General features: G+C 39.6%; 3 protein-coding genes across 11 annotated transcripts in view; all 3 read right to left on the bottom strand.

Moving 5' to 3' along the window:
• Nucleotides 1–1,003: 1,003 nt before the first annotated feature.
• On the bottom strand, nt 1,004–3,224 carry LOC113021723 (RING finger protein 208-like). 2 transcript variants are annotated; one of them, XM_026166437.1, is made up of 3 exons: nt 2,123–3,224; nt 1,595–1,965; nt 1,004–1,472 (listed from the first exon to the last, which is right to left on the bottom strand). In XM_026166437.1, exons 2-3 carry the CDS (start codon nt 1,915–1,917, stop codon nt 1,394–1,396), a joined length of 402 nt encoding a protein of 133 aa, XP_026022222.1. In that variant the 5' UTR covers nt 1,918–1,965; nt 2,123–3,224; the 3' UTR covers nt 1,004–1,393. The 2 variants fall into 2 exon arrangements, with proteins under 2 accessions (XP_026022222.1, XP_026022221.1); XM_026166436.1 differs by having other exon boundaries at nt 1,595–3,224.
• An 843-nt stretch (nt 3,225–4,067) lies between these two features.
• ube2j2 (ubiquitin-conjugating enzyme E2, J2 (UBC6 homolog, yeast)) lies at nt 4,068–11,467 on the bottom strand. 5 transcript variants are annotated; one of them, XM_026168399.1, is made up of 7 exons: nt 11,316–11,467; nt 8,738–8,868; nt 5,824–5,864; nt 5,516–5,618; nt 5,269–5,407; nt 5,090–5,170; nt 4,068–4,984 (listed from the first exon to the last, which is right to left on the bottom strand). In XM_026168399.1, the coding sequence occupies exons 2-7, from the start codon at nt 8,866–8,868 to the stop codon at nt 4,694–4,696; spliced, it is 786 nt and encodes a 261-aa protein (XP_026024184.1). In that variant the 5' UTR covers nt 11,316–11,467; the 3' UTR covers nt 4,068–4,693. The 5 variants fall into 5 exon arrangements, with proteins under 5 accessions (XP_026024184.1, XP_026024182.1, XP_026024183.1 ...); XM_026168397.1 differs by lacking the exon at nt 11,316–11,467 and adding an exon at nt 11,123–11,287; XM_026168398.1 differs by lacking the exon at nt 11,316–11,467 and adding an exon at nt 11,013–11,286.
• Nucleotides 11,468–11,788: 321 nt separating this feature from the next.
• LOC113022706 (arf-GAP with coiled-coil, ANK repeat and PH domain-containing protein 3-like) overlaps nt 11,789–14,595 on the bottom strand; it is a 57,209-nt gene continuing 54,402 nt past the window's right edge. For all 4 annotated transcript variants that reach the window (XM_026168392.1, XM_026168394.1, XM_026168393.1 and 1 more), the window contains exons 25-26: nt 14,098–14,147; nt 11,789–12,577 (exon numbers count right to left, since the gene is read on the bottom strand). In XM_026168392.1, coding sequence (XP_026024177.1) covers nt 12,509–12,577; nt 14,098–14,147 — 119 coding nt within the window. In that variant the 3' untranslated portion in view covers nt 11,789–12,508. The remainder of the gene's footprint in view (nt 12,578–14,097; nt 14,148–14,595) is intronic.

Raw genomic sequence — 14,595 nt, 5'->3', positions numbered from 1 at the left:
AATGTAATCAAATGGAAAAGTCCCTTTTTAAAACTTGTTTTATCAGTTTTAATCTTTTAACTTTATGCATCAAGCAAAAATTTAATTATATGCTCTATTTTTACCTGTAAAGCAGGAGAGGGGTAGGCGGAGGTTTGCTACGTTTATTACAAGTAACGCATTACTGCCCATCTCTGGTTATTAGTAAGGAACTGACATGAGTGGAGACAATAGGGGAGATGAGAGCTTTAATTTTAACAGGAAGCTCACAAGCAGTGTGACCTGTACATGTGGGCGATCGTGGCTCAAGAGTTGGGAGTTCGCCTTGTAATCGGAAGGTTGCCGGTTCGAGCCCCGGCTTGGACATTCTCGGTCGTTGTGTCCTTGGGCAAGACACTTCACCCGTTGCCTACTGGTGGTGGTCAGAGGGCCCGGTGGCGCCAGTGTCCGGCAGCCTCGCCTCTGCCAGTGCGCCCCAGGGTGGCTGTGGCTACAACGTAGCTTGCCATCACCAGTGTGTGAATGGGTGGATGACTGGATATGTAAAGCGCTTTGGGGTCCTTAGGGACTAGTAAAGCGCTATATAAATACAGGCCATTTACCATTTACCATGTGTGAAAGAATACAGCATAGAAGGGTGATACATTTTTACGATGGTTAATGATTTAAGGTTTTTATACGATTGTGAAACATAGTAACATATGTGCAGAGATAGCTGGCTCTTGGTGTCAATAAACACAGCAGAGTACAGTAGAGTCTCAAAGAAAACAATGAGTGCTGGATACTTTTGAACATTTATTAAACGGTTCCCATATTTGAAAACTGAACATGTGCTCCTTCAGTTCCAAACACTTTATTCACAGATGATGTTCATTAACATGTTTGTATCACAGACGGCTATTTACATACATAGTAGACAGTTTGCATTTCACTGTATTTAGTTAAAACCCTTCATTTTTGTGATTCTTATAATAGAAAAAAATTAACAAAAATGACACTGTTTTCTTAAAAATGTATAAAACAGGTAAAGTGACAAAAAAGTTTCATTATAAAATAAATCATATTATAAAAATCATGCTTTAAATCATCTTCGTTGTTCAGATAAACAGTGCTGATCTGATTTATTTTTTCATTAGTACATTTGCTGTTGCTGATATAAAACAACAAAAAGGTTCACAGTCACAACTTTAAATGGAGGCAGATTCAGTGCCTTCCAAATCACAGTCAAGTTCACACAAAGTCAAGCCGCACGGAAGACTTTCAGGCCTTCACTCTTCACAAGACGCAAACTCTCACCGAAGCCCTGTGTGCAGGTCCATTACGTGGAGCTCAGATCATGCAAACTTTACGGTCTTGCACACTTCAGTCTACGATTAAACAACATGTAAGAGGTACAAATCCTGCTGTTAATCACTTAGTGTCTGCTCTGCAGAGGCATGCAGCTGAAAACCCTCAAGAGTGTGGACTTCAAACGTGAATGCTGTGAAACGGGTCTAAAAGGAAAGAGGAGAAATTTTATTTATTGAGATCTCTAGGTAAGATACAGACTACAACTTCTCTCAAAAAAAAAAAAACCCCAGAGGAACTGGACCGCAGTTCTGAAGCTTATACTTACAGTGAGTGCTCGATGAGTAGCGACTTTGGGTCTTTTAAATCCTCCATTGAATGGTTCTCATTCTGATTTTGCTCCGTGGAAATCTGGTCCCAGATTTCTGTGTTGACCCACAGAGCCCCTGGCAAAGTCAAGCTGGCTCTGGTGCAGGTAATCCAACGACAGAGAGGGCAGGAGACGGTGTAGATGGCACCCTCCAGCTTGGACATTCTCTCCAGACAAGGGGCGCAGAAGGTGTGGTTGCAGTGGAGGACCCGCGGTATCCTGTTGCTGCGTGAATACTCGTAGCAGCACACGCAGCACTCGAGCTCCTCGGCGGTGACCATGCTCGTATCAGATATGCAGAATAAGCAATGCGTGGAAGGCTGCTTTTTCTGCGATACAGAAAAAACACAAAATAGGTGAGTGGAGGGGAAAAATAGACACAATATAAAATATTCACAAATGTAAAACTGAAACGTGAAGAAATTCAGCTTTTCTTTAACAGGTGCTCAGTAACAAAATCATCTAAGAATCATTTGAAATACTTACTTGCTTGTTTGCTGCTGAGCGTTGCGTCTCTGAGTGTAGAAGAGGTGTATTGTGCCAGTTTGACTGGTTGAACACTTTTTAAAGCCCTCCCTGATCACGAGGCCGTGTCATTTCCAAGGAAGTCTTGCCCTCAGGTAAATAATATTCTGTGGAACTTCACTCTATAGAAAGGGTGTGCGTGCATGCAAGTCCACGTATCTTTCATAGTTGTTTTATTAACCATTTGTTGACTATTAAAACTTTACGAGGACCTAAATTTGACTTCTTTTTTTAAAGAGAAAATAAACTTGAGTTTTGTTGAACTGTTAAGCTGATTTTATCTGTGCAGCAGATAAAAACAGCATGTGATGTTGTCAGAGAATGGACTTCCACCTATGTATTATTTTCAGTCTAAACCCTCAAAAAACTTTACATGGAAGTCACATTTTTCACTCTACAAACTTTGAGGTCTTCATAAGCATTTACTTCCAATTTAAAAAAAAAAAGAAAACCTGACATGCATGCGTTTGTTTATGCTGGCAGAAAAACCGAACCACTCAGGGGAAAACACAACAGGCACGTCCCACAGAAAGACACCAGGAAGTTGCAAAAACCCAGAAGCTTCTGGCTGTGAGGCGCTGACCACTGAACCACTGCGTCATCATTAAGCAAATGGAGATATTATTATTAAATGCCCCACTGAGCAGGGTAATTTATTTGCATTTTACTATGAAAACAGAGACAATGCCACACAAGATTAATTGAAGCATGGTAATTTGGGCATTTGCTGTATAATCACACAAACGCACTCTCATCATAATCATCATGTTGGTCTGATTTTGAGATGGCGCCGAGAAAAGAGCAACGAACAAGAGAATCTTCTGCTTTCGGAGTTTTCTTCCTGTGGAAGGATTAGATGCAGTACAGTAGAACCAGCTTTTACTAAATGCAATGCACAACAGTAAATCATCAGCAATTGCGTGAGCCAGCACCACTAACACGACCGCGTGTTTGACTGCACAGCCCTAAGAAAAATCACTGGGTGTTTTCTTTAGAGCCACGACAGACAAGCTGGACATTTCTATAAATAAAAGAGAACAAAAACACAAAGAGAAAAAATGATTTAAAAAAAAAAAAAAAAAAAAAAAGAAAGAAATAAAAGGAATATACAGAAACAAAAAAAAAAAAAGGTTCTCTGCATGGGTCTCCTCATTTAATCCTATGTAGATTGCTGCTATACTGATTGGCTAAGCCAAATTAAAAGGTCCTTGTCTCCGTTTATTTTTGTGCAGACAATGCTTGGCTCATGGGTTGACTGGAGAGACCATCTGCACTAACATCTAACTCTGACCGTGTAGCTTTAGCTGCTTCACAGGATCAAAGGCCAACTTTTGTTTTCTTCATGCTCTCTGCCTTCATATATGAATAGAAATCAAGGCTGGAGTTTTGTCTAGTCTCTTAGTCAGTGACGCATCACCGGTGCTTAATCTCAGACAGTGAGATAAACTGACAAGTACTGACAAGCATGAGCTTTCTTTTATAACACCCATTTTCATATAAGTGCACGTATAGTTTTGCTGCTATACGCTTCTTTATCATATTGTGTCTGATTATTAAAAGTTACTGATCTTACACTATTCACAGAATCTGCCTTTTATACTTCCTTGGATGGGAATTAATGGATTCATCATTATTTTGGCCACAGACTCATCTTGCAAGTCCTTATTATCATGTCCAACCTTTACTAAATTACACTAATGTATTCTTGGCATGTATCCCAGCACTGTAGCCTGGCAGCCTTTGAATGGTATACCAGGAATGCATTCAAACCCATTCATAGGAAACAGAAAGTAGAAGACGTAACACCCCTGACACAGAAAGTGGAAACCATAACTACTACTTTGAGGTTTTTCCGAGGAAATTGATTACATGAAACTTGACTTGTATGTATTTGGTCTCTTCATGTCACTCTTAAAAAAAAAAAAAAAAAAAAAAGTCTTGGAGCTGGATCAAATCATCTCTTCATCCCCTGAGGATTTTATTTCCTCTAATGAATTAGCAGGAAACAATGCAGATGGGAATGCTTTCTAAAGAAGTGATTGGCAGAGGCAAACAATTTAGAATCAACAAACAAGTTTTCCAGTTATGCAAAGTTCATTTTCACAAAGGAAATCAATATGTCTGCTGTGAAGTCTGCAACAAAGTGACCCACAGAGCTACACTCTCCCACAACCCATGAGCCAAGTTTGTTTCTAGAAGTGATATAAACCACAGAAGCACAGAGTAGATCACAACCGTTTTAATAAACCCCTCCAGTCTCCCCGGCCCCGGCTCTACAGCCACTCCCGTCCATCCCCCACCTCCTCCTCCTCCCCTCAGTCCTTCCTGGCTAGGTGGGCTTTGAGTTTTTTTCTTCCAAAGTCCATGTTGGTAGTGGTAGTAGTGGTGGTGGTGGAGGTTGTGGTTGTGGAGGGGTTTGATCGGGAATGAACATCCCTCCCCACCCCACGTAGTGTGTTTGTAGAATATCGAGTCCACTAGTTGGCTCACCTGCAGGGGGAGGGGAGCGCTGCCCTAAAACACCGGCTCCTCTCACTCCTGCGCTATGCTCCTCAGCACGTACTTCACTGTGTAGGCAAACGCTGCAAAGCCTACAATCACAAAGAGGTTGGCTAGAGCCCCACCTAGTAGTCCATGGTTACGATTGGCCTGCTGCTGGCCAGGGGCGGGGTTGGCACCCCCTAGTGGGGCAGGACCACCGTTGAGGGCTGGGAGGCCATAGTGGGCTTGCTGGGGGTCTCCATCAGGCACCACATCAGGTAAGGGGAGAGGCTGTGTACGGGCGTTAAGCTCCTCCTGGGCCTTCTGCTTCTGCTTCATCTCCTGGCAGAAAGGAGGAGGAGAAGGTTAGGATGGAATCAGTCCCTGATGAACGTCCCCCCCCCCCAAACCCCCCCCCCCCCCCCAAAAAAAGGCCCTCATACTTACATCAACTACATCAGGAAACAGCTCACAGAATACTTTGTCTTTGAGGTTGAAAGCCAGGCTTTGGGCTGATAGCTGTCTTTTCTAGAAAAAAAAAGAAAAGAAAGAAGACATGAAATACCTGAGACATAACAGGTCATTTATGTCATTATGTTGCAAATAGGATAGTCTGTTTTAATTACTGTGTAATCAGAGGTCTCAATGCTGCCAAGAGTGGGTCCTTTTTCCACCATGAAGCTGAGCAAACCCGTGAGGATTGTCGAGACGGACCACGCTGGGTTCCACGTGTCCGGGTGGAAGTCTGTGATGGACAAACATAACCTGTGGAGAAACGGGAACATTTATGACCAAGTTCTAAAAACGCAGCCTAAATCATTTTCAAAGCTTTAACGCTTAAATTAACTGCGCAATAAGAAGCTACAGTCCTACCTTGTGTTGCACTTAAATCTCCCGTTTGGCGTTATCATGTAGATACTTGGTGGTTTAAAGGGGAATTCTCTGGGAAATATAAGTTTTCCATGGTAATATCCACCTATAAATTAGACATGACATATATAAATATATGTTATACAACACTGTGATATATCAAAAGCAAAAGACCCCCAAAGGATTAGTCATACCTGTATGAAGCTAACCTGAGAAAGACTCACCTGATCATTCCGGTGATGTTATCAGTTATTAACTCATCTAAACTCACACATTACACAAGTTTTTTTCTAGTGTTTAGCATTTCTTACCTTCATACGGGGTTTTCTCAGGACCTCTGACTACATAGTGCCTGAAAAAGAGGAACAAAAAAAGTTAATCACTTATTTCAGATTTGACTAAACAAGTCATCTCTAGACTTGCTGGCATGGCCCAGAATCAAACTCTGTTTCTCCTCCAATTTTTAAAAAAAAATTTAGATCTTTCACATCCTGTGATCTAAGATCTAAATTTATAGATAGACAGACAGACAGACAGACAGACAGATAGATATATGAATGAATGACAGGCTGCTAGTCACAAAGCGCCTAAGATATGATTTAAAATGCCTACTTTGCCAAGTTGTCTATTCTGCAATGAATCTTTGTAGACCTTTCAACATAACCGACACTAGTAACCAACACCGCCGCCAGCATTCATGCTCGAATGCACACAGTGGCAGCTGCTGGCAATGGCAGCCACAAGGTAATTACGTGTTAATTAGTGTGCCTGTGTTTCATACATGATGCAAGATACAAAAGAAACAAACTGCTGGGACTTTTGCCCCCTCCTAGCTCCCTTACTTGTTGTTGTCTTGTTTGTTTTTATTTTTTGAGCCAAATTAATTTTTTCCTCACGTTTCTACCTCTCCGCACCTTCCCTCACATCAATTCCAACAGTTTTGTCTCCCACCTGGAATTTGCTGACCTTTGTGAATCCTTGTATTGAGGCTACTCTTATTACTCTTTATATCAGGTGGTGATTTTTATTCTCTCACTGTTCCATTCAAAAACTACAGTGAAGAAATGCACAGGAGGGCTCAACAATACACATTAACTGCAAGCTGCATTAACTCAGTGGTCTAACACAGAGGTCTCCAACCTTTTTTGCGCCACGGACCTGTTTATGCCCGACAATATTTTCACGGACCGGCCTTTAAGGTGTCGCGTATAAATACAACAAAATAAAACTAGTACCGGTACCAAAAAAAAGAAGATTTATTCATAACACACGTGAAAAGACCCAGGAAAACAGAGTTAACGATAAAAACAATAACAAAATAACGCTGAAAACCGATAAAAACCCTGAAAACCATACATTTCACACCTGAGCCTCAACTCTCGCTGCCCAGTACCAAACGACTCACAGTCCGAGGCCCGGGGGTTGGGGACTGCTGGTCTAACACAAAGGCAAACAAGAAAACAAACAAAACAAAACAAAGAACAAGAACTGGACTGAAAATAAGTGAAAAAGCAACGAGTGTCTAAAGATTTTAAAATGTTCAGAAAGTCTTGAGAACTACTGCTCCAGACCACTTTGAAAATGTTAAGAAAGTCTGGCTCCTTGGAAGCAAAATATAAAAACCAAGAGGTGAATTTAGAGTTTTGCACAGTACTGCACTGATCATGTTAAACTCACGCTCAAATGTCTAAATAATTACAATAAAAATATCATATTTTTTTAATATCATATATATTTTTTTTTTCTTTTAAGAGTTAAACACACTACTGAGGGCCATGTCACATTCCAGCGCTCATTATGACTTTATTTAAAACCATTAATTTCTTTAATAAACATCCATTCAAGAAATGCTAATCAAATTATATGGCTAATATTTAGCTAAGTGCTAAAAGTGCTCAATTACATATTTCTTTCATTATTTAAATGTCACGTATTCAGAACATTTTTGGTCAATTGCACTTTTTCTCCAATATCTATACGTCTTTTTTGTACTGGTTTAGATTTTTAAGACATCTCCCAATAGAAAGAAAATGAGTATAAACAAAATTAACAAAAACCTGTTCATAGCTTTACAGGAAACGATACCTGATCATCATTAGGATAGTCTGTGGGATATATACAATTTGTACAGTGTCACTCTTCATATGGGTTTCCTTCTACCGCAGAAATAGAGCTAACAGTATTATCATTCAAATCTAAGCCTGTATTTGCCACTATTGAGGTGCAGTAGTGTGCAGTCTTTACTCATCACTCATTTCTATACATTTTCCTTCTAAAAAATATAAATCTTTCCAAGGAACCAGTCTTTCTGACGTGACCAAAGTGGTCTTGACGCAATAGTTCTACAGACGTGTTTTTAAATGTTTGAACATTGGTTGCTTTTTCCACTCACTTTAACTTTTGCTTTCTTGTTTGTCAAGTTACTTAACACTGTCCTAGGATTCATTCCAGTATAAAAAGGGATGACTCAGTATTGTGTACACACATGGTTTCAAAGAAATGACTTTCTTATTAGCAGCCTGTTGGAAAAACATATTTTGTTCCCCCTTCTTTAGTTGAATCACTACTTTCTGTAGAAGCCTGTTGCAACAATGAACAATTTCTTCCAATTTCTTAAGTCAAATACACAAAAAACAACAATAACATAATTTAAAAGTCATAAAAATAGTAGTTTTGCACCATGTCCTTCAAGAAGCACTGAGAACTATTCCTAAAGAAAAAGAAAGCACACAAAAGCTTGCCTAAGAATTCAAGACATAGTGAAGGATAATGACTTTCAGCCTTTCAACTCAGAACTGTGCAAACTTTTGCCTTGTACACTGTATTTCCATTTAAGTTTGCACATGTTTCAGAAATTGCTGCACCAATGTCACTTTTTTTTAGCAAAATATAAAGAAATGAGGACTGCCTCCAGACTTTTACACAGCACTGTAAATTTTTTAAAGCTCTGAAAACAGAATTAAAACCGCATCCACTGCTAAATACTCACTTGTATATAGCAGTGGATGCAGTTTTAATTCTCTTCATCTGTTCATCTTGGAAACCACGATTCAATTTTGTTGGTGTAAAACACTAGCCTGATTTTACACATGAAATGTTTAGTTTATTATTTTTCTACAGAATATTCACAGGTTTTAAACTTTGTCGATGGCCCTAAACACCCTTCCCTGGCTGGACCTCAAGAGTCAAAAAGTCCCAATATTTCCTGACTAATGAGGAACTTACCATTCTAGGATGTTGGAGGGAAGGGGCTCTGCACAAATGTAAGGCACGGGGTCTTTCTTTATCCTGAGGTAATCCTGCTTAAGTCTCTGAGTGGCTGTAGTTGGAGCTCTTTTGTTCCCGTTGTTGTTCATCTGATGATTGAGAGAACATAAACAGTGAGAAAACAAAAACAGTGAATTGCATAAATCTGGATTTACACTGACATCACTGTCCAGATGTATTCCTTTACATTAGGAAATCAAAGCATATCCTGTTTTACTATGGATCTGAACTCTGGACTGCATAGATTTGAATGATTGAATGAATGAAGAACTCTGAATGAATGAATCATTCTGGGTAGCGGAAGGCTTTAACCCTAATATGCCTGTGAAAGGTAACTGCAGCTTCAACTAGAGCAGATCAAAAAACATTGCATCCAGCACTGTCACCTGACCTATTAAATATCAATACTATTAAATATTTAATAAACTCTTAAACATATCACTGCAAATATTATTTATATAGTACATTTCATTACACGTAGGTTAAATGTGCTTGCCACAAAAGATAAAAATATTTTTAAAACTATGTAGCTCTACAATCTCTTAAGGCAATAAAAACAACATAAGAGAGATACGTTAACAGTCACACACAAACACAAAGTTATTAATCATATGCCTGCAAGAATAAAGAGGCTCCAAGTTTGTTTTTGAATGTAGACACAGTTGGAACTGACATCAGGTCAGTGGGAAGGTTGTTCCAAAGAAGAGAACCATTATAACAAAATGTACCCTCAACAAACTTTCATCTCATTCTGGTAACAGTTTACAGACCTGCACCTGATGACCTGAGAGGTCTCAGAGTCCGAGATGTACTGGGGGTCAAACCACTGAGTGCTTTAGGAACAAATAGAAGCATTTTAAAGGCATTTCTGTATTGCAGTGGCAGCCAATTAATTTCAAACAAGCTGAAGTTATCTAGCTGATGATTTGGATAATCTTGCAAATACAGCAGTAACCTGGTTGATATGAATGGATGGACCATTTCCCAGTCAGTTTGAGATAAGAATTTTTTTTGACATATGGTTATACTGTTAGAAAGCTGCATATGCAGTTGTGTTGGCCTTATTAGTATGATTATGAATGCTAAGACCACTGTCTAAAATAAGGCCAAGGTTCCTAACATGTTCAATGTGTTTCAACTAGAGTGAAATCGGGTTGAAAAGACTAACAGTGTGTTAATTAACAACAACAACAAAAGCAGAGAAGGGCAGTAAAATCTCACACTGAACAACACGTAACCAGTACAGGCTTCTGTTTATTTATTAGCAAATGCTAACGCTAACTGGAGAAACAGGCAGAAATAGCTCAACTCTGGCTGCAGAGTGAAGTTTAAATATCAAGTGATTACTTCGCCTCTGTTTTCCTAAAAGATGAAGTTGTCCAATTAGTACATCTTACAAAAAGCACCGAATTTTAAAAACTATTTATCCAATCTCTCATTGTTCTCTAATGGCGCTGTGACTGTTTGTTTTGTAACTCATGCACAGCACTGCTGTGGTGCTTTAATGCTATATGCATACAACACTGCCTCGCCAAGTGAAAAAGTAAGCATTTAGCAGAGAGTGGAATATAGTATGTATTGCGTTCAAGTTAAAATACGCATCGTGTTCCAAATACTTACACAACGGATATAATTGTACTTTAAACTTTCTTCCCCTGTCAACCCATGTAATTGAAAATTACGACAATAACAAACACTGTCAACTGACCTGGTGTCACGGGGACAAACGCTGACATGTAATAAGCAGTACGTGGACCGCAACAGTGCTAGAATTATGTCATTATCACTTCCTAATAAAGAGGAAGGCTTCTTAACGCAACTTATGTGACTGAGGCTAATCCGCTACTTAGCGGCTAACGTTACATTTCTGGCACATTCAGTGCCTGTCATAAAGCCTGATAATTAAATAATAAACAACTATTACGGACCAAGCTTCAGCTACAGAATGACTGCATGTGTCTGACCACTCTTTAATCACACCACACTTTAATCAGTAAAGCCAGTTCAGGAAAGCTAGCTTGGCACGGTGGCTTTGCTAATGCTAACCGGTGTCGGTTCCTGTTTGAGTGCATTTTAGAACAAGTGGCTAACGTTAGCCAACGTAGGCCACTGCTAACCGGCTAATGTTAGCAGCTACTAGCAGGAACAGTTGTATTGTATATTGTATAACGACAGCTGACCGCGACATCTCTCGCTTTTATTAGTAACTACGGGATGTGCAGTATACACATACCTCTCCAGAAACCCCAACGAAAATATGTATTCGTGGCTGGACACGAAATAAGGCTGTTATTTCTGTTGCCAACCCCAATCCGATAAGACGATGACACCAAAGTAGCTTACGCTATCGCCAGCAGGAGGAAAAATTACACTTCCGGTTTTCTTCTTCATCGCTGCTGTAGCAGTCGAAACGTTACTTAGCAAGTGCTTTACTGTCGCTAGCTGCCCAATCGCGATCCTCCTGGAAGTCCAGTACCGTCTAACAAACATGGTCACCCTTCAGTAACTGTCTTTTAATCATAACATCCGTACTTACATTTATAGTCAATCGCCAAGTAGCACTTGACACACTACACAGCGGTCTGTCTGATGCCAGGGGCTCAGAGGGCCTCCCGGTACTTTATGCTGGTGCTTAAATTTGGATTTGCAACAAAACACGGACTAAACAACAACCATTGTTTAGTCCGCTAAAACATTCCACAAGACCTTTAATAATTTCAGTAGATTTTTTTATTTGACTTCTGCCATCAGTTACAAAACACTTAAAATCATTTTATCAGAAATTTCATCACAAATGCTGAAGAAATGTTAAAGGATTAGTTCACTTAATTTAAAGGTCAAGTTTCATTTACTCATCATAGAGAGCGTCATTAAGCCCGTGGAAATATTTGCATAAGCATTAGCAAACACAGTCAAACCCGGATTATTTTATCTGTGTTTTGTTTTTGTTTTTTTTTAATTTTGTTGGTGTGGGTGTGAGACCCACAGTTTGGGAAGCTCAACTGCTTCCTGAGATTTTTTTTTTTTTTTCAAAATTACAGTAAATAACAATCATCACCTCTTACATTGCACTGTTCTCCGGGGAGAACTCGGGTCCTGAGAGTCATGAGGACATTCCTTGCACATATGACCATCTGTCCAAAAACTGTTGCACATAAAGAAATTGTACTTCCCGTTAACCGAAATAGGAACAGTGATCGAACCTCCAGGCTCCCCAGATTCCAATCTGATGATGCATCTACATGATGTTCTATCCAACTCAAGCTCCAGGTCCCATTGTTCATGCTCAGACAGGTCCAAGGTTGAGTTTACTTTGTAATGGGGCCCTATGCAATATTAGTTGGACAGGTTGAGAATTGTTTTGTTGTTATATGTCTAAAGGTCATCAAATGTTAATGTCAGCTCTGCTGGATGACTAACATTATCAAAACTGGAGTAAGTCAGCTAAAACATCAGTGCAATAGAACTGTTTGTCTTTGACCAAGTTTATTTACGAGAGAATATTACAACTATTACAAGTCTGCTGTAGTTTTAACTTGTGCCTACTGGAATTTGACTTTTCTTTTTTCATTCCCAGAGCATTCACTTCGGCGGACCAACGTGTCTTCTAATCGAACGCAGCAGTCTCCTGCCTGATTCCAAAGTGACTGAAGAGAGGTCGGATGAAGTGAGGGGTCAGCAGTGATCACTTTGGCTTCTTACAGCTGCTGAACTGTAAGCTCCTTCTTCTCAACTTTTCAGGCTGGAGAGACGCGAGGAGAGAAAACTCGCGAAAGACATCAGTGCAGGAGATGTCACCTGAAACAGTGGACACTGAAGTCAAGGATTTGTCCCACTGCAGGGCACCATGGAGAATTACCAACCTTCTTTTAGAATATGCGATACACTACTGTGAAAAAACTCTTGAGACACCACTCATTTCTTTTTCTTTTGGTAACACGAATCTATGCCTGATACTGTTTCATTGTGAGTTTTTCTATCTAACAATGCTTTGGAAGTGTGGTCGGGATCATTGTAATCATTAAAAATGAAGCTGTCATCATTATATGGTGGGTCAAAATCCAACCATGACAATGCTGTAGACACTCACTGACACCAACTAAAAATATAAAATTTGAATTCATTACTCCTTCAAAAATGTCGCCACTGATTTTTAGTCCAATTCTTGTATATTTGGCGTATGTCATTCTTCTTTAGCCGTTTCCCTTTCCTAAGAATCTAGCTACCCTTGCACTGAGACAATTTCTGTGAGGCTTCAGTCAACAGTAGAGGGATCAAATGAAGGGTCAGGTGCATATCTCAGAGCCTGTGCCAGGTCTATGCTGTATTTCTAACCTGTTTCTTAAGCACATGACTTTCAGATCCTGTTCATCTGTTTTTTTCAAATCCTTTCTTGTCCCCTTTCCTCAACATTTTAAGCGCATGCTGAAAGCCACGTGGACATATGTTAAGTTTTCAGCTAATATTTAGGAATCAACTCATTGGTACAAAATAATGTTTTATCTACAACAAATGCTGTTGACCATTTATCAGAAACACGGTGACTAAAAATAACATTTAAAACCAGTTGTTTGGCAAGTTGTTTGTTAAGACGAGCCTGGCACATCCCTGAAGTCAGAAGCATTTTTATACTTGAATGAATGGAAATTGTGAGGCACAAAGACTGGAGTAAAGTTCAGTGAAAAAGCAGCTGATAAACTTTGAACTATTGACCACATTTTTTAAAATAACAAAAGTCTGGCTTATTAGAAGCAAATTAAGAAACAATTGGTGACTCAAGCCTTTTCTACAGTACTGTATATAAGCAAGATTATAAGGAAGAAAGATCAGATCAATGTTTGCTTTGCATACCCACGAAAGAGAAAAGTGCCCGCAGCCTCATATTTTTGCGTTGCTCCCAAGCCTCATGGGGCGTACAAGTAAAAAACCTTATTTCCTCTTAAATGGGATTCCTGGATACTTAATAGCAAGTGTGGAATTTAAAGGGAAGTAGTGGTGAGCATCCTGTTCATTCATTTTTTTTTAACTTACCAACTCTCATTGAATTCAGTCAAAATTACAGTTTAACTGTATAAATACTGTATTGTAGCCATCTTGGCACATCCTCCTTAAGGCAATGTTCCTGTGCCTCATTTATAAGAAAGGGAAAAGACTGGCAGCATTATCACAGCAAATGTTTTCCAAGCTTATCCATAAAAATAGGAGGGGGGAGGGCCACAGAGCAAGAACCTCAAGTTAAAGCGCAACCACCAGAGCAGGAAAAATCATAGTATCACGCTAGTGTGCCACAGCAAGACAGCCCAGGATGCTTCACTCACTCTATCCCGAACATCCTTAGGTTTTACTCTCCTGCTGCTCGGGGTACGTCCTGTGGTAACAGAAGCAATGATATGTCAGTCAGTGGTTATTTCCTCAAGTGGACATGTGTCATTTGTCTTTAGTGTTAAATTAAAGGAATTAGAGAGGACATTTTATTCAGGGATGGTGTGACATATGCTTGTGAGAGCACATACATGTTTTACACACTGGAGACACTGAATTATTCAAGGCACGGTGTTGCTGCTGCGGGCAAGCAGATGAAGCACTGTTTTAATACCCATAAGACTCTGAATGCTTAAGTTATTCTTAAATAGTAGAGTCTGTGTACACCTCAGTGATATTTCACAACATGAGACTAATTGGTTTATTGCTTTGAATAAGCCAAGTGCTACCAAAAGTTTGTGAATCACCAAAGACACACCAGAGTATTCTGTAAAATAGCACTCTCCCAGCATCTGGCTATATCTATGGATTACAACCACTGCCGTATTTATTAT

Source organism: Astatotilapia calliptera, chromosome 5 (assembly GCF_900246225.1).
Source record: "Astatotilapia calliptera chromosome 5, fAstCal1.2, whole genome shotgun sequence".
NCBI classification, from domain to species: Eukaryota; Metazoa; Chordata; class Actinopteri; order Cichliformes; family Cichlidae; genus Astatotilapia; species Astatotilapia calliptera.
This window is presented reverse-complemented; position numbering and strand designations above follow the sequence as displayed.